The sequence below is a fragment of the Podarcis tiliguerta genome (assembly GCF_965153285.1).
Source record: "Podarcis tiliguerta genome assembly, chromosome: 6".
Lineage (NCBI taxonomy): Eukaryota > Metazoa > Chordata > Lepidosauria > Squamata > Lacertidae > Podarcis > Podarcis tiliguerta.
The window spans coordinates 51,001,138-51,027,697 of NC_139539.1; the positions used below are offsets into that span (position 1 = coordinate 51,001,138).

The window sequence follows — 26,560 nt, forward strand, 5'->3', positions numbered from 1 at the left end:
ACCCTCACCGTGATCCATTCCTACCCAGAAACCTATGTCCCCACTGTGGAAGGACGTGTGGATCCAGAATTGGCCTCCACAGTCACTTACAGACTCACTGTTAAGACTGTGTTCATGGAAGACAATCTTAGTCAGGCTATGAGTGATCATCAAAGAAAAAGAATGCTTTGACAACCAGTGTGCTGCTTCACTAAGCAAATATGTTGGTTAGAATTCCTTTCATATAGGGTAATGCTCTTAGATATTTTGTTTGATACTGCCACTCTGGCTTGCTGTGTTTTGTAATAATTCTCAAGCTGTTTTATTTTGTGAATGTTTATTTTGTTACTATAAAAAATCTGAGTGCTTTTAAAACCTGATAAACAAAGATGAACCATTCTCAAAATAGAGTGCTTCAGTGATATTAGAATTATGGCAATGTAAATGAAAGGATTATCTTTCTCAAACTACAGAATTTTGCCACATTCACATATGCAGTTTCATTTTTATCTACAAATATAAACAAATATGCCACTCCATCTATAAAAATTCCCAGGATGATTTATAAGCATGAAAACAACAATTTATTACTTTTTCAGAAGCAGATTATGTTTACAATTTCCCCCCTGTTTTTTTTACTGGTACTATTTTTTTATATAGCCATGGACACAGGGCAGACAGGTAATGGTACATCAGATATATATTATGTGGAATGTAAATGGAATGCTTCTGCATGCTACTGTCCTAGTGAGCTTATATGCTGCTATAACCCCATTTAGGCATTCTGGTGCTAACTTTGTCAATTAAAATGAGCAGCAAGTGTTTTTTAAACATTATCTCAAAGCGTCATCCTAGATATATCTACTCAGAAGTAAGTTCTCTTGAGCAGAATTTACTTCCAGGTAACTCTGTGTAGAACTGCAATCTTAGTGAAGTTGGTCTAGTTCTGCTGCATGATAGTATAAAATAGCTTTAAACTTACTTTTAAAAGATAGATAGTGACCAGAATTTAAAGAATCCCATGTTTTTAGCAATTTGTTTTAGTGGTGTGCAGCTTTTTATGCTGCATCCAATAATGTTCTCATTTTCCTGATCAGCATTCTGGACTGGAGCTGCAGAAAACATGCCCAATTATTTACATCCAACATGTTATTCTGTCCTCAAAGAACTGAACATGATGAAATAACTAATCTGACAATCCCTCAGTTTCACTTGAACTTCAAAATCCATCTTTCTGCATGGGAAAGTTATTTCTAGCTCTTTTTGGTCTCTGAAAATTTCAGTAGGATATAATCTAAATATCAGCCCAGAATATAATGTGTATTGCATTTGTGTAGTGTCTATGCAAGACACAGGGGTGTTTTCTTGTTGTGCCTAAACTGGAACATTGTGCCTCGTAGCAGTGCTAAGCTAGAGAGGACTTTGGGGACAGAAAAAAGGTTATAAATCTTTAATAGCTGTTAATAGGCACTTTTAATGATGCATTTGCCATATGAAGGCTTCTTGAAACTTCTGAGTGGCAGCTGCTCCCTCTCAAGGAGCTAAATCATACATTTCCTTTTGTTAAATATATTAGCTGCACTGCATAGGTGTCTTCACATTACTTCCAGGAATGCTTTTTTCAGAGGTGGGGGGGTAGCGTGGAGACCAGTCTATGTGGTAAGCTGGCCCATATGGGAACAGCCTGCTGTATGAAGCAGTTGTAAAACAGAAGCAACTATAAGCACCTTCAATATGACAGCCACAGGAGAATCCGTCCTGAGGTTGATAGACCTATAGCTTATGGTAGCTCTCTGTATTTCTATTTGTTTTAGAAAGGGCCTCAGGATTTATTTGAAAAATATATATTCTAAGAGTAACCAACTGTTTCATAGAAGTTGAATTATTTTTCAGTTCACCATTCAGAGAGAATGGGCATGCAGTTGCTGTCTCAACTTTTTCTAAATAATTTTTAAAGCTCTGATTGGTTGTTCTGATAAATCAGTGTGCAGTGTATTCGGCATATGAAGAAGCCTTCCTCCAAAATAAAATGCTACTATTGTTTTAAACAGCATCTTACAGTGTCGTCCTAGACATATCTATCTATCTAGATACATAGAGATAGATATATATACATATATACATGTAGATACCAGTGACATTTGAATGTCATTCTGTTTAAACAATTGCCTTAATGGGGTTGTAATTATAGCATGGATTCAGTAACTGCAGCTTAAAACATTGTGATCCTGTGCATGAAGCATGAAGACATTGTTTATTAAATGCTTGTGCTGTTTAATTCTTTAATTGTAAGAGAGATATTGGGGGTAGAAATGTCAGTTGTTTTCCTGAATCTGGTAGGTAAAATGAGATGCTTGCACCTTTCTCAAATTAAACCTGATTTTATTTTATTTTGAAACATCAAGCAGAATAAAGGTAATTCAAAAGCTTTGCAAAAGATCTGTTCAGGGCACTGTTGGTCTAAACCCTCTCAGTGTGTTATAGAAAAAAAATGTGACCTGTTATTTCTAGCTAAGATAGCAGTCACAGCTTTCACATTAAATATCACAAAACTGTTTCACTCACTCATTTAAATTTAACTCTATTTTGTGTTCATATTTTGTGACATTGGACTCTTACTCTTTTTCTCAAGAACTGAATGCATATGTACGTAGATATCTGTTTTGACTTTCCATGTTTATTCATTTTTAAACCCAGCCAGATGGGTGGGGTATAAATAATATATATATATTATTATTAAATTAAAAAGCAATAATCAGGTTGGAGCTAAGGCAACAGACCAAACCTATGGCTTGCCTGTAAAAAATGGTGTTGAGTGTAAGTGTAAAGAGCTTTATTCAACATTGTATATCTGTATAGGACTCTCATGGTTTTGCATGGCACTGAAGTGCTAAATAGAAGCGCGGGATTTGTACCAACAAAACTACTGTTTCCCAGTACCAGTGGGAAGAGCCCTGTGCTCACATTGCAGATTGTGGGGTCCTGCATAATGTTCAGCTCATGAAAGTACCACAGTCACTATTGTCTACAATGTCAATGGGCAAGGGTCAGTATGGCATGAAGACCTGAGTGGAGTTAGATTGCCCAGGTCAGATATTCAAGGGCACAAAGTAGGTGTTTATAGTATCAAATTGCAAAATAGAAAAAGAAAAACCCTCCATATTACATCTGTTAAATTTGTGGATTATCTGAAAAGTATGATGAATGTCCTGAATATCCTGTGGAATAACTATGTAATGTTGCCTTAGAAAGCCATTTGTCTTTTTTAAAAAAATCACCTTAGTTATATACAGATTGTGAAAACATACCTTTATTTAAATCAGATTATAAAGCAGTTTGCTTATAGAACATCTGCCCATGGGAAATGGAGATTTTATTTTCAATAAATACCTAGTCTACAAAAATATAAATATGAGTCAGAACAGTAGATGAACTGGCCATATTTTTTCACCACAGATTTTGTAAGTCAATGAAATGTTGTGAATTTTGAGAATCCGAAACCGTTTTTATGGGATCCAGAATGTTATCATGGATGCCATGATAACATGACACTGAGTATGTAAAAAATGGGTTCAGGTAATTAGAGGAGCTCTAAACAATTTTTCATGGGTTTGTTTGGGTGTGGGTAGTGACATTTATACCATAGGTCAACAACTGGTCATTTGTGAGCTGGATTCTCCGCTACATAATCATTTCTGTCACAGCTTCATGCTAGCTTGAAACAATTTCACGGAGAAATGAAGAGGTTGTGTCAGATAAACAAACACATTGTTAATCACCTATGGCATATGGGTTATTAAAGCAGAAGAGATCTGTTGCTTATAAACACCAGTGCAAAGTTTTAGTAATGTTGCTTGCATCTCTTTCTAGGACAGATGGGCGTCGTTGGTCTCTGGCCTCCCTCCCCTCATCTGGATATGGAACAAACACTCCCAGTTCAACAGTTTCAGTAAGTAAATTTTCACAATGGTTAGTTAATTAGTAAAGTACTTCTAATTCTTCTTGTTTCCAATAGTTAATGGTGATTTCTACCTGTTATTTTACTACATGCATTATAACTTGTCAATTTGACAATCACTGTTTTTGTGACTCTTCTGTAGTGGGACTTCAAAAGTATTTCAAATAAATTTCCCTCTATCAGGTTTCAAAGGACTGATACATAATTCAGTGGAAGATTAAACATTTGCAGATCTCAATGAGGTGTCCTAAACCATATTTATGCAGCTGATGACCTCTGAAAGACCATGACTTTAGGACTGAACCTAGCCATGTGACAGAGTGTTGCATGCAAGGCATTACAGTGCCAGCACTTGCCAGTGCTAGTTAAGTTTTTCCTAAAAAGATACTGTGGAGTCCAGTGAGCTGCCATTATTATTATTATTATTATTATTATTATTATTATTATTAATATAATATTTGCTGTGTCCAACAGAATCACATGCATATGGAAATCAGTCTGACAGGGATTAATATTTTTTCCATTGCCAAATGTGAAGTGGATGCTTAAATTTGCCACTGTACTCTGTCCTGAGTTCCTCCAGATTTGGTTTAGACTTGTCCCTTAAGAGTTTGGTAAAGAGATACCATTAGTTGAAAGCATTGTTCTGAAGTCTTTAAGTCCTCCAATAATGCAGGGTTTTCTGAGGCACTTAGTACCTCAGGCTGAAAGTTGTTAACAGATATTTTAATTGCCAGTGCTGCCATCTTGCATCTTTACTTAAAAGCTATTAATCCTGTGACAGTTACAGCATAGATGCAGCCACACCCTCTATCCCACATTTCCACCCTGTATCACTAATCCTTGTTTTTATGTAATTTGTCGTTAAGTGAGACAGTAATAACCTACTAAGAGCACTTTTTGAAAATATTATTCATAAAAAATTGCATGCTCACACAAAAGAAGAACACTGCGAATTAGTAACCCCCCACTTTTTATGGATAGCCTCATATTTTTATAGAAAACTTCAGTTAATTTAATATTTATACTTTTATGCCTCCCTTCATCCCATTATGATTTCAGAGTGGTGAACAAACATAAATCTTGTTACATTCAGTTGTTCAGTGCAGCGGTTGCCAGCAAGTGGTTCGATGAAGCACGTGAAGAAAAATGGTTAATTCTTGCAGGAATAGTTATTCACTAAAGGAATTCACCAATGACAGCTTGAAGATTCATAAGCATTTTCCTCTACCTCTTGAAACGAAAGAACTCATGAAGTGTATTCATCTATGTTAAGTCTTGTGCCTCACATTAAGTGTTCCCTTGTATATACTTTGTTCTTAGTCATCATGTTCATCTCAGGAGAAGCTGCACCAACTGCCTTATCAGCCAACACCAGATGAACTCCATTTCTTGACAAAGCACTTCAGCACAGAGAGCATCACTGATGAGGAAGGGCGGCATTCTCCAGCAATGCGCCCCCGATCTCGCAGCCTCAGGTGAGCCTCACACTCTACTTCTGGCATCAGCAATCTGGTTCACCTGCCTCACTTGCAAGAATAACCACTCCACTGCAACAGCAACAAAACAGCTAAAGGAACTCCTTGTGTAAACCAAGCACAACATGGCTTCCCAGCACAGCCACATTAAAATCATGAAGCGTCTCAGTTGCCATTTTGCATCTTTTTGCTGGTACGAACTAATGATTTTTAGGATGCAGTGCCCTTCACTTGAAAGTTCCCTTATGTCCCAGTACTGGGTAAAGAAAATGTCTTGTTTTCCCACTCTTCTAATCCGATGAGTAGTGCTGCTTGTCCTGTGTTAACCTGCTTGCAATGATCTTGGCCCTCATTGCCAGATGGAAAAGCTCTAACTGGCAGCTGTGGTTATGCTAAAGGCTTTAATGCTCAAATGAGATCAGTACATAAGGTAATAAACACAAGCCAATATGTTGATCCAACAAGTAACATGCCCTCTGCACCTTCCGAATGAAGAACAGGGCAGCCACAGCAATTAGTGTGTCAAACAGCTGGAGTCCCAAGAATGGACATTCCTTTGAACGAGTTGGCTTGCATCTGCACTGGTGTCTGTGTCCATGGAAATGGAGGTGGAGTCCAGACCCCCTCAGCATCAGACTTACTCTCAGTTGCCACTCCAGAAGGGGAAAGCTCATCACTAAGAGGGAGAAGTGGTTCCATAGGAGGTGGTGTGAGGCTAAGGCTGTCCAGTGCCACAGAGGTGGGACGCTTCTTCGACAACCTACTCAGCTCCTCCCCGCCATCTTAATTTCTGTCCCCTAAGCCACTGAACCATCACTCCCTGGGATCAGACACTTCTTACAGATGAGACATTTCTTTGTAGTTTCCCAGGCTAAAGCCAATCATGCAATATGCTTCATCACACTCTTTCCACAATCAAGTAGTCATTTGATTTGACAAGGTTTATTTCTAATGCCAGTTTTATTGCTAGCCTGGATAGCTACTAGTATGTTTAGCTGTTCTAAGTTTTGGAGAAGAGACTCTGTTGTCCAGCTATTTATTTACATCTTTAACACTTCCACTGTTCCTATGACTATTGTCCAATCTGTAGGTAGAGTACTATATTTGATTGATAAACCAGTACTAAAACATGTCAAACATTAATCTTTGTAAATTTAATCTATTGGTATTTTTTAAAATGTAAGCTATTTTTGTTCCTATAACTTTTTCTAAAGACAGCTGATAGTGATCATTATTGTATAAATTATGCTTCTAATCCAGGGTAGTCATAAGAATCATAGGGTTGTGGAGTTGGAAGGGACCACAAAGGTCATCTGGTCCAACCCCCTGCAATGCAGGAGCCTTTTTGCCCAACATGGGGCTCGAACCCACAACCTTGCCCTCAAAGAATAAACTGAAGAGCTGGTGGAAGTTTAGTTTGTGTACTTTTTATTTAAAAAATTGCCTTCCCCATGATAGATGTAACCATTAGCTGAAATCTTATAAATTATGCTAATACTTTGTCCTTATGCTTTATACATGAAGTATTTGTCAACATTATAGTTTACTAAATTATTATTTACATTTATGACTGGAAAAGGCAACATATTTTAAATATAAAACCAAAAAGGGAAAACGTGGCTCTAATTTGCTATAGTTAATCAAGGAATGAAGTGTAATTTCTATCTGCATTACCTCATTTTCCCTTAAAGGCTACTTAACGATAGAATGAGTCATAGCATTACATTCTGGCTTCTGTTCTATGATGATGAAAGGAAAGGAAATCATGCTGTTTGTGTACCCTGTTAGAATTTAAAATATATTCTTTCAAGCAGTGGTATGGTTCCTTAACATTATATTCAAGATGATCAACAGAATTTTCTTGCTGTAACACCTGGTTTACATGCCAGTATGACATATTTTAATCTCTAATCTGAGAACCAGTGTGGCTTAATGGTTAGATTGTTGGACTATGACTTGGGAGACTAGAGTTCCAATCCTTACTCAGCCATGAAGCTCACTGGGTGACCTTGTGCAAGTCAACATCTCTTAGCCTACCCTACCGCACAGGGTTGTTGTGAGGATGAAACGGGGAGGAAGATAACTATTTACACCACCTTGAGCTCTTTGGAAGAAAAAGGTGGTATATTAAATACCGTATTTTTCGCTCTATAACACGCACCCGACCATAGCATGCACGTAGTTTTTAGAGGAGGAAAGTCCGTAGGCATGCCACCCGTAGGCATTCCCCCCATAACACGCACAGACATTTCACCTTACTTTCTAGGAGGAAAAAAGTGAGTGTTATGGTGCAAAAAATATGGTAAATAACTCTCTTATCTATCCATCATGCTCAGTGGTTTCTGAGCACATTTGGCCTCACAGCAAGACTCCTGTCTCCACTATTTTTTGGAGACAATGCAAAACTACTGGAAAATTCAAATCACATTGGGTAAAATGCCTCAGTAGTAATCTTCCCCCACCCTCATTTAAGGAGGAAACAGGTTACGTGAAATCTGTCCTGAAAATCAGGACCTGAGCACATGGTTTGTTCTTCCCCATCTGAACAAACCATGAATGATAACGAAGGTTTGTTCATATCTTACAGCCCATAGTCAAGGAAAGCAAACTGCAAGCCTGGGTTTGGACAGCATGACAAGCCAATGTCTGGTTTCTTTAGTCTGGCATGGAAGAAGTGCCAGTCAGTGCTGCCAGTACTGAGCCGAGCAGGCCAGTGGTCTAACCCAGTATGTTGCTAGCATGTAAATTCACTTTCAGTTTAAAAACTTTAATCTTCCTTTTATACAATGAACTCAAAGTAACTCAAATTAACTTCATAGTACATATTTTAACAACTGCGTTTTCTAACAGCTCAGAAACCAATGTTCCTTTCCCCCAGCTGGTTAAATAATTGAGTCTTTACTGTTCGTGAATTTTCAGTGTAAATATGCACAAAAGTATACACTATTTGTTTGTGCATAGTTGGCCTCACACAGCTGACTGAGGTTGCAAAAGAAAATCCTAATAATATTCCAACCTATACTTAACTAAGGGGTGGGCATATTCTTTCTTCAGCAATAGCAGCATTGCTGTTGTTTATATTTGTCCGAGGTAGCAAGAGAGAAACTTTGGTAAAGGATATACCTTAACCTTTTATGTGCTTGTGCACACATTCATGTGTAATTACATCAGTGTAGTGATGACTGTAGTTTGCATATATGACACAATCACACTACCTACCATTTCAACCACATTTTAACATTCTTAACTTTCTCCCTAGTCCTGGCCGTTCTCCAGTGTCCTTTGATAGTGAAATAGTAATGATGAACCATGTATACAAAGAAAGATTTCCAAAGGTAAGAACCATTTTCATAAATTTATTTTTCAGTCCATTTATTGAGGCACTAAGAGCAGATTTCTGATACAAAGACATTCTGCAGTCTTCCAAATCTTAAGGAAAATGGCCCTTTTTATTTGAAATGAAAATTAAAAAACAGACCCCCATCATTTTTGCAATCAATGAATGAAATCAAACTTATATTGCACTTACACTGAAACTGTAGGTGTTATGTAAAAAATCTAGCAAAACACTGTCATCTTGCCCTCATATATGTGGGGAAACTTTTAAAGTTTTAATGATTTGTGATGCAAACAATTTGTTTTGTTTTAATGGTAAATATAAGCTGCTATCATGATCTGCATCAGAAAGGGCCATATCTTTGGTGCCATGGTTGAACTGGAAAGAAACAACACATACGGCACAGTAGAGACTGTTAAGTGCATTGTTGCATAATTTTTTGTAGGCTGGAGCATTGTTTTGCTGTTTTAAATGTAGTTAAATTATTTTACTCCTTACAAAACACGTTCTGTCAGTTGCTTTGTAGACTGTTTTGTGTGTATGGAAAAACATACATATCTAGGTTAATGTGTAAGGTAAAGGTAAAGGGACCCCGACAATTAAGTCCAGTCGCAAGTGACTCTGGAGTTGCGGCGCTTATCTTGCTTTACAGGCCAAGGGAGCCAGCGTTTGTCTGCTTCCTCAGACAGTTTTTCTGGGTCATGTGGCCAGCATGACTAAGCCGCTCCTGGCGCAACCAGAGCAGCGCATGGAAACGGCGTTTACCTTCCCACCGGAGTGGTACCTGTTTATCTACTTGCACTGCGTACTTTCAAACTGCTAGGTTGGCAGGAGCTGGGACAGAGCAACTGGAGCTCACCCCGTCGTGGGGATTCAAACCACTGACCTTTCGATCGGCAAGCCCAAGGAGCACAGTGGTTTAACCCACAGCGCCACCCGCGTCCCAGGTTAATGTATAAGATAAACAAATTGCAGGAGGGTCTTACCATTTTGTGGCTTTATGGACATCATCCTTCCTAGGAAGGATGTATGGCGCCAACCACACATTCGTAGGACATTCATTAATTAGAACTTAAAGTGGTATTCAACCACTTGGAGTGGATTCGTTGACATTAATGAACATGACCAAGTTATCCATTACTTTCAGTGGGTCTATTCTGTGTAAAACGTAGTTGGATACCACCCAAAGTTTTTCTACTGCAGGACAAATAGCAACTTTGAGGAGATAGAGATGAGGGGGAAGGTTAAATTTTCCTCTTCCTCTTTACGAAAAAAAACATATCCCACTTCCTACTTCCACAGCTGCTACTCTGATCTAAATCAGGGCATGGTTATATTGAAGTAAAAACATCTAAAGGGCCAAACTACACATTGTGAAAGATTCCATTTCATCTCCTCCACCTAATATGTAGTTTAGCCTGTGTATTTCAACCTGTTTCACACCTAGGGTGTTCTAGTTTACTTGAAATTTATTTGTGTGCGTTCGAAATTAGTGCACCTTTCACCTAGAAATTGCTTCAACTTCATGACACTGAAGCATTCAAATTAGGAATGGTGGTGATGGAGGACAACGCTTGTTCAGTCTCTGTAGCCAAAATTCCTAAACATTCAAACAAAACCCATGAGTTAGATTTGATATGTTTACTTCAGTTCAAATGTAGATATTTTCATAGCAAAATGTCTGTAAATATTCTTCTACATTGTTTAGGCCACAGCCCAGATGGAGGAACGGCTGGCTGAGTTTATTGCATCCAGCGCACCAGAGAACGTGCTACAGCTAGCAGATGGGGTCCTAAGTTTCATTCACCATCAAGTTATTGAATTGGCCAGAGACTGCTTGGATAAATCACGTGAAGGACTTATTACTTCTCGGTACTTTTATGAATTGCAGGAAAACCTTGAGAAGCTCCTGCAAGATGTAAGTATTTAATTCACAGGCTATCAGCTTCAGCCTGCCTTGCTGTAACCTGAAATAATTCACATGGCAACCCTCCACATGGTGCAGGCTACATCCACAAAGCACAGGGGCAAACAGAACGCACTATATAGGTGCTTCAGAGCAACACCCCACCCCAGTTAATTCAAGCCACAGCCCATCTAAGTGGAGAAGAAAACATTTGCTTCATTCAAATAGTGAGGGGATTATTTATACCTAATGTGTGAAACTCAATTTATATGTTAGATTTAAGTAGCTTTTGATGTTATGGTTTAGTTTTATTTTGTATTTAAATTGTTTATATTTTAACTATCGGAAGACACCCAGTGAATATTATGTAATGAGGCGTTGTGCCATAAATAAATGAGTAGAGTTTACCACATTTATCCAGATCTATATTTATTAACCTCCCATTGTTTCTGGACTGTCCTTCTACAGGAGGAGCTAATGAGATCTGAGTTGTCAGGGGGAGCTGGTACTTGTTAATCCCTCCCCCCCCCCCAAATTGGCCACCTCTACAAAAGAAGGCATAAAGATTAGGTAGTGGGAAGAAATATATTCGGGATAAATGTTAATGTACCTGAAAGGGGCAGGATAAAGGAGAGTCTGTAGGATTCCTGTTATGAAGAAAAGCGAGACACTCCCATTTCCCCTCCTCTTCTTCCTTTGCTCTAAAAATACTGGCCTCCAAGTTTATTATGTAAATACCCTCCTGCATAGTCTACCTTCTGTTATGACTGCATACATCCCAGATTTCTCATAACAAAGTCTCTGTTTCTCACAAACTCAGGGTTCATTTTAAACCAGTCAATTGTAGAAAGAATCAGCCTTGTAGGTGTACTATATTCTTGGTTGAAGAAGAACGAATACAGTCCAGTTAAGTTAGGCACTCTTAATTTGTAGGTCTCACTGAAAGTCCTAAACATATGCTGAAATCAGTCATAGATGAAAGCACTTGATTGTGGTGGGACTGCATCTAGCATTTGTAAAATCTCCCAAACACCATTTACTACAAATGGAATTGTTGGACTACAACTCCTATCATCTCTGACCATGCTGGCTGGAATTAATGGGAGCTGGAGTCTGACAACATCGGGGGGGGGGGTCATGAGTTATCGAGCCCTGCTTTATTTAGACTGAACAGTTAACCTTTTCTTCTAAAACTGTATTGTTATATAGGATTTATTTGAAAGTTTGGGGAAATGCGACTAGAATTTGATTGTATTTTATGAAAACACATGAGTCAGAATTTTGGAAACAAATACTTACTATATATGCATTGAAATTAGCTTTGTTAACTGAAAGATAATAAAAATTGAGAATTAAGAAAAGTAATAACCTTCACACTGAATTACTAGAAAGCATGAAATGCATACACATTTGGCTTTGAAAACAAAGAAGAAACAATTGAAAAACTTGTAGATACAGGAAAGCCGCAGAGGTGTTAGTAAGTTTATATCAGTAGTTGCTTGTGTTGCCCACTTAACCTGAAATCCCGATTAAAGTTGCTGTTCTTAATAGGGTTTAAGTGCATTGGTTCTTGTATGGCTGGCTTGATCTATATCAGTATATTAGCTCAATTACAGAGTTGTGACTTGAATATCACTGCTGTTGGTCCTGCTAAACCCCAGGGGAGGACAGTGATTTTAATTTCATGCCCCAGTGGCTACAGTTAGTGACGGATGAGTCTTTCAGATAAGGGAATCACTTTGTAAATTGCCCATTGCTACCTCCAGTACATATGTCACTGGAAATGACTTCGTTTCTATAAACAAATGACACAAGCTTCAGCCCATAGCCCTTGTGGTTACCCCACCCCCATCCCTCAAGGAGGCGGGGGGACCTGAAATGACACCCGCAACCTTCAGACAAGCATGTTGTCATTGGGAGCTGCTAATTAGATGGCATGCATCATACCAAGGGAAGGGAGGCAAACGATAGGCAGTTGTTTGGCATATAACCTATTCACTGAAGATGCAATAAAAGTGGGATGTCTTCTAAACAAGACATTTGGAGAGATGTCGAGGCTATTGTGTGAAATACGGAAACAAGAAACAACGATTTTACTAAGGACTCTGGAGCTGCAGCACTGTGCAGATATCATGGCTGAGTGGCTGCTACAAGTTGTGTTCATTTTTGTGTTTATGTAATCTTGTTTCTAACTGTTGTGTTTTTAATTTCTACATAGCTTGACTTTTCAATACTCAGAGCAAATTACAATTTGTAGTAAAACTTTCAATCTAATTCTAGCTATAGCAGTTTTTAAAGTTACTGAACGTTTTTATTAACGTAAATGGACATGATCGCATGGCAAACTTCTTAAAATCTGTTTTAAATAAAACTTGTCCTTGTTGGTCTATAAAAATTGTTTTCAGTATTTAAAACTTTGGTTTCCTTTCTGAATAATCATACTACCTCATATTATGTTTCAATGAGTTTATATATTAGGAGGAATGGTTTTTTAAAACTTTTTTTTTTTACAAAATCCAAACTAAACCAAATAAAGGAATTGTACAATTTCCTTTAATGGAATGTGAATTACAAATTCTGAAATACTTGGCAAATTTTCATTGCAATATGTATCTATATATTGCTTTAGTTTAAGAGATTTGAAATCTTTCCTGTGACATGTTGAGTGAAGGGCTTATGTACTGTGCATGCATACTCTAAACAGATATTGTAAGCAGAATTAGATCCAAATTTGTAAACAGAATTATATACCAAACAGTCATTCTAATATGTGAGCCAAATTAAGTAGTTGGTAATTTCCCCATAAACAACAGGGTGTGTATGTCTCTTCTTAAATGCATACAGTGGTCTCTGTTTACAGTTTGTGCCAATCTTATTTTTCCACATTCCTTGGTGATGCCAATGCTTTCTTACTACTTGCCAGTGTATGAATTTTCATTTCTTTTCAGTGAACTTTAGCAAGCAATTTCTTTGTTGCTGGTAGTTACCTGCAGATTTCTTGATTAAACGCTTGTGCCTGCAAGCTGCTAAAAAGCTCAGGTTATTTTTTTTTGGTCCCCCATATGGTCTTTGAAACCTGTTTCTGAGTATTATTTATCATTCCAGTGAACATACCTGTAGTTGTGTTTAATTTCTCTGGAATACCATGAGCTTGAAGAGTGAACTATGTCTTACATGTTCTTTGTATAGCTATTATTGTATTGAGCTAGGGTGATGGGGAAAAAACATTCTATTCTTTTCTTGTAAAATGTGCACAGAAGATTTAGTGGGCCAACAAAATGCTGACACTCCCAGTGTTTGAATATTATGTCATCAATCAACAAATAAAAACATTCGACCGAACCAGTCCATGTGGCTTTATAATGTATTTGTACTATGACATTAATAATAGAATATTGATAGCATTCTGCATGCAGCTCTATAGACACCTTGTTCAGCTTACTATTTCCTTTTGGGCCTATTTTTGTGTGCACTGCAGTTTGTTTAATGTCTTCATGGAAGAATTATAAAATAGAATATCTTTGAGAGTGGAAGTGAAAAAAATAACACAAAGAAAAGTCAATGTCAAGTAAATCTTGAAATAAAAACCTATTTTGGCATAGGGAAAAAATCAATGTATAATTAATTAACACTCTTTTTTGAAAGAAAGAAAAACCCTTTTAAAAGTTTCCAGTGAGTTTACTGTGAATAAACCTTCTGCAATATTGTTTGTGAATTGGCAGAGAATATTTTAGTGTCAAAACTTTGGCAACACAGAACTTGAAAAAAGGAAAAGGCTGCCTTTCTTCTATCATGCCTTCAGTGAATTATAGCTAAATAGCTGATGATAGCTACTCTACTTGATTTATGAGGGACCAATTCTTTGTTTAAACCATGATGTGACATCCTTTCCACAGGCTCACGAGCGATCAGAGAGCTCAGAAGTGGCATTTGTTACCCAGTTGGTGAAGAAGTTGATGATAATCATTGCACGGCCAGCACGATTGCTAGAATGTCTGGTAAGTAAAAAGCATTTTTTAGGAGGTGTAGCAATATATTGTTTGATGAGTATGAAATGTAATTCCAGTGGAATCTTAACAGATTTTACCAACTGATAATGCAAACAACAAGATAGGCTTTGAAAGAGCATACATTAGGAAAGACTTGGTGATTCTGTGAGAAGTACATAGTTCTATAGAAGTACACTGGCTATTCCGTTGTTTTAAGTGTTTCTCTGCAGAATAGACCTTACCAGTTTTTAAGTAGTCATTATGCACAGATAATGATAATAGATGCAGACTAGAGGACCGTGCAATGACTCTTCATGTCCAGCAGGAGATTTGATTGTTCTCTCCTGGAACAGCATCATGGCAAGTCACTTTGGATAACATGGGTAATGTTAGGCTGTGTCATTGGAGAAGCTGTTTAGGATGAGAAAATGCAAGTTTTGGAATATATTGCAAATTTATGAATGCACATAAAGGGTCTCTGTAGGTTGTGGATCATGTCTATAGAAGCATGGTGATATAGGAAAACTTGCTAAGTCTCAGAACAGATACTAACTGTGCCAACTAGTTTCATTGTTAGGAATTTTTTTCTTAAAAAAAATCTTTGTACAACATGTAGCAACATTAATTAATTAAGCACCTTAGAAATTTACATTTTCGAACTAGAGCAGGCAGTGCCCTTGTAGACCATATAGTCCAATTGCAGTCTTTAAAATGCAGTATATTTCATACTTAAAAGACTCCCTTGCCAGGTGCATGTCTGGGTCTGAATTCTTCAAGGAAGCAGACTCCAGATGTTTGCTAGACACGTTTCCCACTGCATGCTGGCCCCTACCATACTTAGGCAATAGCTGTAATACTAAATGTAAGTAATGGCTGTAGTTCAGCCGAGTTCATAAGCTCCCGCAGTTAACAATATGTGAAGTCCTGTTAAAATGGGGTGCTTGAACTGAAGCAGTTAAAATCAGCTCTGGGCCTGCAGACTCCCAGGTGAGGTGGCAATCAACAGGGCACTTACCTGCAACAGTGGGAGAAGTTATGGGCAAGTAGGGCAAGTATTCATCTGTGGTGAGTGTGTCCCCAAGTAGTTTCTGGGGAATCATCAGTTTAATGCAGTTTATACTGCCTTAAGGTCCTCTGTCTGATTAATGTTGTAGCAGTGATCATTGTCTTCCATATTTGACACATAATAAGAAAGAACATTATGTTTGTTTAGCTATGATGCCATTGTACTTGTTGGGCCTTTTCTCTCATCTGAAATTTTGTTTATTGATGTTTATGTTTGATACATGTGAGTAATGGTAACAATGCTTGCTGACTCCCAAGTGGGGGCTTTGAATGGTAGACAACCATTTCATATTGCAGACTGTAGTATGGAGGACTGCTGTGTATTTGCCAAAAGTCATCTTGGTGCATGGAATTTATCTATTTCATTTATAGCCCACCTGTCTGCCAGTTTACAAATCTTTGGAACCTGACTACATTATTTGAATAGAGCTAGTTATATATATATAAAATTAGTTTTCAATTACAAAAAATCCAATATATGCCACATTATATCCATGCCAATGATCAGAGCTATATCTAAGTATCCTATTTTAACTAATAATGAACTGTGTTCATTTGCTGTAGAAAAAATAAAGCATTGTTTACTTGATTAAACATTCGGGGAAAAGTGCACTTTCAGAGTAGTACATGTGGAACAAAATGTAATGCATTTCTTCAAAAAGTTGGTCACTATGATGTATTCACATCATGGTGCTTGTTTGTGAAGTCCATCTGAAAAGTGATATTTAAATACCATAAACAAATAAATAATTGTTCTGCCATTTGATCCCCCCCCCCAATGTCTAAACAAGGTTGCTTCTGGAAGATTCTTAATTGGACTGGTCTTTAGTTAAAATTAGGTGATAAGGTTTGCAATGTGTGCCAGTTTCCCTCATCCTTTTGAAAAGAGAATGGAAGCAGGTGTATGCAGTAACATCTCAGAGATCTGAGTAATAAATTCCAAAGGCTGTTGTGACAGTCATGTAAATAATGTGGCAAGATCCCAGATTATAAAGTACAGGACGTTTCTAATTTGGCTGTTGCTGTAGTATCCAACCTCTCTTATATATCCATAATTTTTGTGGCTTACTTTACTATACCATGTAATCCTAGTGATAGTTTCACATTATCTATTATGAATATAAAATTTAGTAGTAGGTGTCTTACTCTCACTACTATTGATTTCTTGTAACAAAACAGCATCTGGTTTAATTTGCCTTAACTTTATGAGCACAGTAGACAGATAGACGAACTCTTAAATGCCCAGAATTGATTACTTCAGGTTGTTTCCTACAAAAGATACAGTATCAGCAATGTGATTGACTTCCAAGATAAAATTATTGAACATATTAATCATTTACTTGTTCACTTCTAAAAGCAGTGTATTTTTATATGGGCATTTTAAATTTGCACAAATTTGCTGGATTAATCTCTTCAGTCCATCTTTGATTTTTGTCAACTACTCGCTTTATTCTGATATACTGTATTGTCATTTTCCAAAGTAAAAAAAGCACAGTAATCCCCAATAATCGTTGACTGGGTTTTTTTTTTTTTTTACACAAGGCAATATACAGTCTTATTGCTGTGCATATTATACCAGTGTGAGATGAGCTGTTGGCTGCTGAATCCAGTTCATAACTTGAATGTAGAAGGACCCACATGTTTAAAGTGTTTGTAAATGGCATCTTTATTCTTATCATTCTTAAAATATCTCACCACCCAGAGTTATAGTCTTTGGGAACTGAATTAACCACTCTCCTCTTGTATTCTTGTGCTTTAGGAGTTTGATCCTGAAGAGTTCTACCATCTGCTAGAAGCTGCTGAAGGCCATGCCAAGGAAGGGGAAGGAATTAAATGTGACATCCCTCGTTATATTATTTGCCAGCTGGGACTCACCAGGGATCCCCTGGAGGGTGAGGACTTTCACTTTGCTTTCTTAGGACTATATAGAGCACAAGTAGGTTAAGAAACAGAAGCCCTCCTTGTTACCTCCAGTCGCAATCCTATGCATGTCTGCTCAGAAGTAAGTTCCACTGAGTTCAATGGAACTTACTTCTGTGTTTGTGAGTATAATATTGCAAGATTAGTCTGAGGGCTGATTCACACATTAAGAAATACAGTGGTTGTGTATTAAGTGTGAGAGGTAAACTGCTTTTTTAAAAAAAATTGTTTATATACAGTAATTACATAGTGAGTGAGAGCTACAGTTAGCACCAGGTGACCACAAAGTATTTCCAAAGGTGGTTTCCTTTATGGGGTCCATGTAGTGTACACAGTAACATCATAATGTGTGGCGTGGCCCTGGGTGGCACATCTTTGACTGACGTATTTTCCATCTTCAGCATTCTGTGCTCTCCAGCTTCCAGGTAAATGGTGACTTTTCTGATGTACTGTTTGCTCATCAGAATCCTTGAGATGAAATGGACACTTTTGTAAAACTGTGAAATTATCGCTTTAACCCTAAATAAACACACATGTTGCAATTAGTTTGTTTAAATGTTCTGGAGAAACTTTTGATTAAAGAATCCTGCTATGAAAAAATATTATGAACACCACCTTCTTCCACCTGACGCCTTCAGATTTTGGCCACATACTCTTGAGTATGGAGAACTGTGTGTCTTAGCTTGCATGTGGGTGAAGAAACGAGGTATGTGATCACCATATTGCATACTATTATATCCTAAGAGTGTGCATTTCTGGTTTCCCCCCAGAAATGGCCCAGCTGAACAGCTTTGATAGCCCAGACACTCCAGAGACAGATGATTCTACTGAGGGAAAGGTACTGAGTTAAAGGATCACTTTTAATCATATAATAGCAGGTCTGTAATAAAGCCATTCTGTGTTAATGGGGTATTATTAAAGTCTAAATTGTGCATGGATATAATCATTTCTGTTCATGAAGAATACCTGAATGCTCTATATTTAAAAAGGAGATTAAAATTTTAAACTCTTCTACCGCACTGCCCCCCAATGCATGGCCATATATGATGTGTTTCAGTCAGAAACAGTAAGAATTGCTCCAGTCTTTCTCTGGATAATATCAGTAAAGAGCTACAAAAGTGTATGTCAAATTGTTGAGATAAAACAGGTAGAACAAAGTTTAAGAATAGAGATTTTAGAAGCACAATGAAACCATTTAAAGACGCTTCCAAAGCAGAATTGGTTGTGATTGGCTTTAGACTTAAATATATGTATTTTTAAAAGATTAACATTAAAAGGAGAGTGAAAAGTATTTCTGGTGTTTTCAGAGTCGGGGAGCCACTGTGCAAGCCAAGAAAACTCCATCTGAAGAGGAATTTGAAACAATTAAGCTAATCAGCAATGGTGCATATGGGTAAGGATATAAGATTATGTCTATCCATTAAAAGAAATTCATTTGAAGTCTAACTGTGAGTCATAAATGACAGTGATTCAGGAGATCTGTAGCTATAGCTCCTGATATTTGTACTTTAAACCCACTGCTGAGGGAAAGTAAGTTTGTCAGATTTGATTGAAACCATGCTGCCCCTCTGTGCTGTTTTTGTGATCTCTCTGTGCTATCCCCAGAGTAGAAGCACATCCAGCCCCCCCCCACAACTGCTTTAAAGTTAACCAAACATGTTTGAAGATCCCATATTGCACCTGTTTCAGCTCAAACATTGAGAAGTTCCACTACTCTTTATCCCCTGTGGCCCTGAATAAAATAGGGGGAAAGTATGAAATTAATTTTGATCACAAAATTTGGGAAGGGGGGGGGGACACATGTTCAACGGTGTTCCTTGAAACTTTTCAATTTTATTTTATTTTTTACTTGGTAAGATTTTAAAAGATTTCATATATAATTGCATTCTAAACATTTTATAAAAGACTTGAGATGAGTTGATCAGCTACTCTTGTTATGCTGTGCTGATAATTTTTTCCCCAGTTACTTGTGAAATATTCTGTATATAGTATGACACAGTAGTCTCTCTGAAAGAAAAGGAAATTGGCCTGATTATTCAAAAGAATTGGAAAATGTTGATATTAGTGCACAGGCAGATAACGATATAATGATAAGCGTGAAAATAATATTTGATTATAGAAGTCCTGTTTCTTATAGATGAACATTACACAGAGCTCAGACAGAAACTATGACTTGTTGCGCTCACCCATTATGAATTTGAGTCAGAACTGAGATCTTATCAACATATTTATCATTGCAGAAGGAGCAGGGCAAGAAAAATCTTCGTAACTTTATCATCTAATCCAATAAGTGAATCCTGAATAAGAGAAGCAGGATTCAGAATTCCTGGAGTCTGTCATGGCAGCACTAATGCAGTGCAACTTTCTTGTCTCAGTGCAGTGTTCTTGGTGCGCCACAGAACTACCCGTCAGCGCTTTGCAATGAAGAAGATCAATAAGCAGAATCTCATTTTGAGGAACCAAATTCAACAAGCTTTTGTGGAAAGAGACATACTAACATTTGCAGAGAATCCCTTTGTTGTGAGCATGTTCTGCTCTTTCGAAACCAAGAGGCATCTATGCATGGTTATGGAGTATGTGGAAGGTATTGTTTCACCACCATAGAATTCATCTTGTCACAATAATGATCTTACATATTGACCAGAAAGTGGTAGAGAATTTTATATGTGCTGACTTGCATGGTGCTTTCCAGTATTCTCAAAAGTGTCCCATAGGTGCCATCTTAGAGGATGGAATAATAAATCCACTGTGTGCCACAAAGGTTTTAACCTTGAGTGGAGATGGGCCACCCTTGAGGTGGTCCTGTTCATCATGGACTAGTTAGCCATGTTTGCTCTTGAAACCATAGGCACTGGTATCTGACTTAAGGGTCATGTGAAAGAGATAAGAAATTGGAGAATGTTCTTCACAGTGGAATGAATTGAATATACTCCTACACTATATTCTCTTCCATAGGGAAACAGCCATGGAATTTGAGGCTGGCTAATAACTATAGTATTATCCATACAGAATTAAGTGTAATGACACTTGCCAGAGTCTGTCACTTGAGGAATAATTAAAATTAGTCAAATATCTGCGATCAGTGTCCCCTTATTTCTTAGGTTTGCAGTTTTTGTAGTGTTCTAAAATTCCAAGTTGTTCAACATCCAGGAGGGGTTTTTACCCAACTAACTACATTTAAGAGTGAGAGTACTCACACGACAACTCCCACTCATGCCTTTAAAACCCACGAGTGCACTCAAAGTGGAGCACTATCCAGACACTTTAGCTAGTTCAGAGAGAGGTTCTCACCCCTTCATAGACTGGGTTCCTAGGATCATACAATGCCAGTCTTCTGTTGTCTGTATAAGTTTTCTTATTTGGGAAGGTCAAAATTTTGACTTGCACAACTCTTGGTGGATTGGACCCCAGCATTCTTAGCAGAGGTTCGTGTCTCTTTTTGATGAACCAGAAGTATCCTCATTGCTTTTTTGTGTGTAAAGTGAGAACAGGAAAGCTACTGCAAGTCTGTTGCTCCATTTCTGTGCTGCTCCTTGTTCTTTGGAGACTTGCTTTTTGTTTTGTTTTTAAGCACTGCAAGGTCTGTCATATTTTACCCAACAAGCACAACTATTGTGGCTGGTGATGCCATGAGCACTACAGATCAGTCCTCCTCCTGTGCTTTCACTGTTGTGTATTACTATTTTGAAAAGTCTTTAGAAGCTAAGCATGACATAGGATACCCATTGCTGTAGAGAGTGCTCACCTAAATGTAAATACATACAACACTACCTTCTCTCTAGCAGCAATAAACTACTGTTTTTCTTTCACCCCTTTTCTTCTTTTGTGTACTTACGGGAACTGCTCCTCACTAGTACACATTCATACTGGGAAAAGGGTTACAAGCCCAAGACTTCAGACTGTTGTGCCAGAGGCAGTGTATTGGAGCAAATCTTAGCCAGTATAAAGGAGGATATTATTAAAATGTTGCACTGGCATATTGCAGTCTCGTACCCATAGCCACCTACCTGAGAATAAACCTCATTGAACTCAATAGAACTTGTTTCTGAATAGATGTGTATCGGATTTTGCTATAACAAGTTGCATTCATCAGATTTGGCTGACAGACAGTGACTTGACACAAATGTTTCTCATCTTTTTATGCTGTTCTTTTTTTTTAACCATGTTGTGTTAGGAGGTGATTGTGCAACTCTCTTGAAGAATATTGGAGCTTTACCTGTTGATATGGCAAGAATGTATTTTGCAGAAACTGTTCTGGCACTGGAATATCTCCACAATTATGGCATCGTCCACCGTGACCTAAAGCCTGACAAGTACGCTTTTAGCTTCTCATGTTTGGACCTGTAGTCGCAGCTGTCCATGCTAAAAATAGTTATAGGAACGATGTGTGCCTCCCCCCCCCCCCCCCCGCAAGGGCAAGTTTTTATTTTAATATTCATGTTACTGAGCTCTTTACAGATGTCATTCTGTGCTTTTATTAGTGAAATATATTTGAAATATATTTAGGCGATTCATGATTGCTTAAATTTGAAGTGAGGGTTAAATTTTAAATATAACAAAGTGGGGGGTCCCATTGTCCCTGTGCAGTGCCTATACTTTAATAGCTGCTAAAAATGCAGACAGGGCACAACTTTATAGCAGATATCTTGGCTCAAACTTTAATTTTAAATGTTTGTGTACAAAGTTGCTCAGAAGTGAATCAGTAAGACATTAAAATGTTGCTGATCACTTTCATGCCCAGCTAAAGGTACTCATGCTGATCTTTACAGTCCTGTGTGGAAAGTCATCACATTGAGATCAGTACGAGAGGCCCTGATCAGTGTTTCCTCACTTAAGAGTGTGCCTTCATTGTGGAAAAGAGTATATCTGTAGAATTCTCTGCCTGTGGAGGTTTGCCTCTATACTATGTGGCAGTCAAGACTCTAAATTAAGGACATTTTATCAAGTGTTTTGGTAGATCATAAACAGTATAACATTGTATAAAACTTTAGTTTGCTTTACTTTTCAGTAACACTTACCTATTTTTGCTTCAGTCTTCTCATAACATCGATGGGTCACATCAAGCTGACAGACTTTGGCCTCTCTAAAATTGGCTTAATGAGCTTGACAACCAACCTATATGAAGGACACATTGAGAAAGATGCCAGAGAATTCTTGGATAAGCAGGTACTTTGAAGTTTTCTTTTTGAAACATCTATAAATAACTGCACATGCTGTTCTTTAAGGAAGCCAGTAGCAAGTATGTGCCCTGCAGGTTTTGTGACACATATCTCTTTGATCCACAGGTGGTATAATAAAATCCATATTTATTAAAGATCCCTAGGTATAGGGCAGTTACAGATACAGTTCCATTTGGACTGCAAAACTACATTCATGCTGATGACCCTTGTGTACATCTTCAAACATTTGAAAGTTAAAAATCTTTATATAATTTGTTCAAAGCCATGGCACTATTGGACTTCTTAATGAAATAAAAAAGGAATGTGAGTTGTCTTCATGGATGCATTTTATTATGAAGAAAGCTTCAACTATAAAAGGACAAAAGTTTTGTTTTTAAAATCTTCTGAACCGTCTCAGGATAATTGCAGTAACTTTGTAACTCCTAATTGGCTTCGGTGTGGGGTTTTAAGTTTTCTAATATGAAGTTACATTCTCTGGGATGCTTCCAGTAGGAAAGATAATCTTCATTCCTTGAGCTATGTGGAACAACAGTGATTTTGAATGCAATAGCTCATTTATCTCCCCTCCCCCTGCTTCTTGTACAGGTGTGTGGGACTCCAGAATACATTGCTCCAGAAGTGATCTTGCGGCAGGGTTATGGAAAGCCTGTGGATTGGTGGGCCATGGGAGTAATCTTGTATGAGTTTCTAGTTGGCTGCGTTCCTTTTTTTGGCGACACACCGGAAGAATTATTTGGACAAGTTATCCACGGTATGTGTCCTACCTTTATAAGCAAAAAGGGTTGTCTCCCTGTATTTGGTGAATGGCTCCAAGCCTACTTATTTGGCTCAGGAGGTGTTGGGAAGTTCCACTGACCCTGCAGGAACAGCTTTTGTAGGGCACAGAAAGCTGCATCTTTGTAGGGGGCAGAGAAGGCAATAAAATCTCATTCCCCGGGCAGAATACTGCATTTTTCTATTCTAATCCTATCAAACTAATTTATATAGATGAAATTGCCTGGCCAGAAGGAGATGATGCTTTACCACTAGATGCGCAGGACCTCATCGGTAAACTTCTCCGACAAAATCCTATGGAAAGGCTGGGAACAGGTACAAACTCATTTTTATCATAACGGTTGTGGGAAACTCTGAAATATAACCACAGGATGTGAAAACCAACCCCCAAACCTGCTAATTGCAAGGGGGGAGTATGGTGACCATGCAGTTAACCTTCTCAGTGATCTGCTGTTTCCTCAGCCTTTGGCAGAATGGCCATTAAAAGGGTATAGGGTTCTGCAGCAGAAATATGTCCTTACAAATGGGGAGCAAGAGCTGAATGGTGCAATTTTTTCCCCATTCCCTGACTTGTTCCCATCATAGCAATTGGGTCTTGCAGTTGAGCTCTACTTTGTTCTAACAGTAGACTGATGTTTAAACATTTTTTGAAGGGTAGACTTACTGGCTTCATTTCCTATGACATGGTTTAAGAATTCCTAACAATGTTGTCATTTCAGGGAGTGCTTTTGAGGTGAAGCAACACAGATTCTTCAAGGATTTGGACTGGAATGGATTACTCCGACAAAAGGCAGAATTTATTCCACAGTTAGAATCGGAAGATGACACAAGCTACTTTGACAGTAAGGGGGGAAAGTTGACTGTTAACTGTAGATGATTTTCAGTATTATTGTTAATATTGTGAATTAAGATGTGCACGTAAGTAGCTTGCAAACCTGTTAATGAAAGGGAGTTATGAGCATATTTTGAGCTTTCAGACAAAACCCATTCAACCTTCTGATTCAGAAATCATTCACTCATACAGCCTCATACTGCATTACGCCTTGCAAAAAATGTCATTCTTGGATCCCAATGTAATGTTCAGAAGTCTGAGTTATATTAAGGTTCTTCTGCACTGTGCAGATAAACTCATGATAAGCTTTTAGTTGGATTGGATTTGAAAGTAAAACTTTGTGCATTGGTAGTTGGTGTTATATGAGGCAATGAAGTAGTAACAGGGAGAATGCTATAAAATAGGCAAGACCACTAAGGATGATCTGTTGCACATACTGGTCTATAAAGTTTGCACTAAACTACTCATAGTAAAATAAAAGACAATTTGTAAACTATTGTAGAGAGAGCTTCGAATTTGAGAAATCTGACAAAAGGCCTTGAGAAGTCTACCTTACCCAGATACAGGTTTTCTTTCAAGCTAAGCCTCCCAGATAGGAATTGTCATTTCTGTCTCCTATACAGCATGCAGCTGGTGTTGAGGCCAACTATAATCAATATGTACCTGAAAAGGTGGATTTTATTTGCTTCTGCAGCACAGCATGTGCATCAAGCAGCTCAATTAAGTATTTTGGTTTGTTGTTTTGAGTTGTCAGTTTCAAAATTAGAATTTAAAATTAGACTAATTGTCATTCTGTCTTGCTAGCCCATTGCTCCTTATATGCAATGATTAAGTTCCATCATGGCTATGAAAACTACCAATTACAATTGAATTGGTTTCTGCTAAGAAAAGTTATCACTTTTCAGTCCCACCGTTCTGTTGTCAAGATGCGTTGAGTACATTTATTGTCTCAGCTACTTGAGGATGTGAATATTAGTGCAGCTAACAGACAATCTGTTGTTTACTCCGCAAGTGTGACAGAGGTATAACAGTAAAAGTAGCTTCAGTTGCTCTTGCTGTAGCAAAACTATATTAAAAGTAATTTGAATGTGCACAGCCAGGCTAACAGGATTTCTACAACCATGATGTTAATAATTGAAACTCCACCTTTTTATTGTAGTCATGGTGGACTGACAAGAGAACTGCCTGAATCTTTGGTTTTAAAAGTTTGAAAAAGCTGTACTTTTGTAATTCGTTTTGATAACTTTGTGTACCTTATGGCCAGGAAAAATGAAAATTTGATGGTGAAAGAAAACAATGACTGCTATCTAAGAATCAAGCCAAATTATATTCCACTTGTATAATTGATGAATCTCAGGAAAGTCCCTGATCTCAAGTAGGATATTTATTTGTAAATCCCAAAAGTGCCAACTGTTCCTTGCCTGTTGAATGTTGTTGTTGTTTAGTCGTTTAGTCGTGTCCGACTCTTTCTGACCCCATGGAAACGAGCACGCCAGGCACTTCTGTCTTCCACTGCCTTCCGCAGTTTGGTCAGACTCATGTTTGTAGCTTCGAAGACACTATCCAACCATCTCGTCCTCTGTCGTCCCCTTCTCCTTGTGCCCTCCATGCCTGTTGAATACATGACCTCAATTTTGTGTTCTCGTTTGCAGCTCGCACCGAGCGATATCAGCATTTAGATTCTGAGGAAGAGGATGACACAAATGATGATGATCATGTGGAACTTAGGCAGTTTTCCTCATGTTCACCAAGGTTTAGCAAGGTATATATTTTTAATAAATAGATGGGATTTGAACTCTGTTGTGGTCAAAACAGTATGAACAGCTGTATGATATCTCTAACTTACATGGAAGCTAGGCTGTTTAGGAGGTACAGTGGTACCTTGGTTCTCAAACTTAATCCGTTCCAGAAGTCCGTTCCAAAACCAAAGCGTTTCTAAACCATGGTGCACTTTCCCATATAAAGTAATGCAAAATGGATTAATCTGTTCCAGTCTTTTAAAAACAACCCCTAAAAAAGCAATTTAACATGAATTTTACTATCTAATGAAACCATTGATCCATAAAATGAAAGCAATAAACAATGTACTGCAGTCACACAATCAATCAATCAATCAATCAATCAGTAGCTGAAGTGGGTTCC

At 37.9% G+C, this 26,560-nt stretch overlaps 1 protein-coding gene across 16 annotated transcripts in view; it reads left to right on the forward strand.

The window, feature by feature from the left end:
* MAST2 (microtubule associated serine/threonine kinase 2) overlaps positions 1–26,560 on the forward strand; it is a 142,403-nt gene that overhangs the window by 100,005 nt on the left and 15,838 nt on the right. For 11 of the 16 annotated variants that reach the window (XR_014512945.1, XR_014512946.1, XR_014512948.1 and 8 more), the window contains 15 exons: positions 3,850–3,928; positions 5,261–5,415; positions 8,675–8,750; positions 10,461–10,670; positions 14,555–14,656; positions 17,472–17,604; positions 18,403–18,470; positions 18,940–19,025; positions 20,008–20,216; positions 21,807–21,945; positions 22,666–22,798; positions 23,398–23,563; positions 23,800–23,901; positions 24,306–24,428; positions 26,071–26,180. Coding sequence is in view for 8 of the 16 variants with exons in the window: in XM_083447773.1 (XP_083303899.1) it covers positions 3,850–3,928; positions 5,261–5,415; positions 8,675–8,750; positions 10,461–10,670; positions 14,555–14,656; positions 17,472–17,604; positions 18,403–18,470; positions 18,940–19,025; positions 20,008–20,216; positions 21,807–21,945; positions 22,666–22,798; positions 23,398–23,563; positions 23,800–23,901; positions 24,306–24,428; positions 26,071–26,180 (1,891 nt within the window). In the remaining 8 variants the exon portion in view is untranslated. Of the gene's footprint in view, positions 1–639; positions 661–3,849; positions 3,929–5,260; positions 5,416–8,674; positions 8,751–10,460; positions 10,671–14,554; positions 14,657–17,471; positions 17,605–18,402; positions 18,471–18,939; positions 19,026–20,007; positions 20,217–21,806; positions 21,946–22,665; positions 22,799–23,397; positions 23,564–23,799; positions 23,902–24,305; positions 24,429–26,070; positions 26,181–26,560 lie in introns of all 16 variants that reach the window. The other 5 variants (XR_014512947.1, XR_014512952.1, XM_083447767.1 and 2 more) reach the window with 1 other exon arrangement.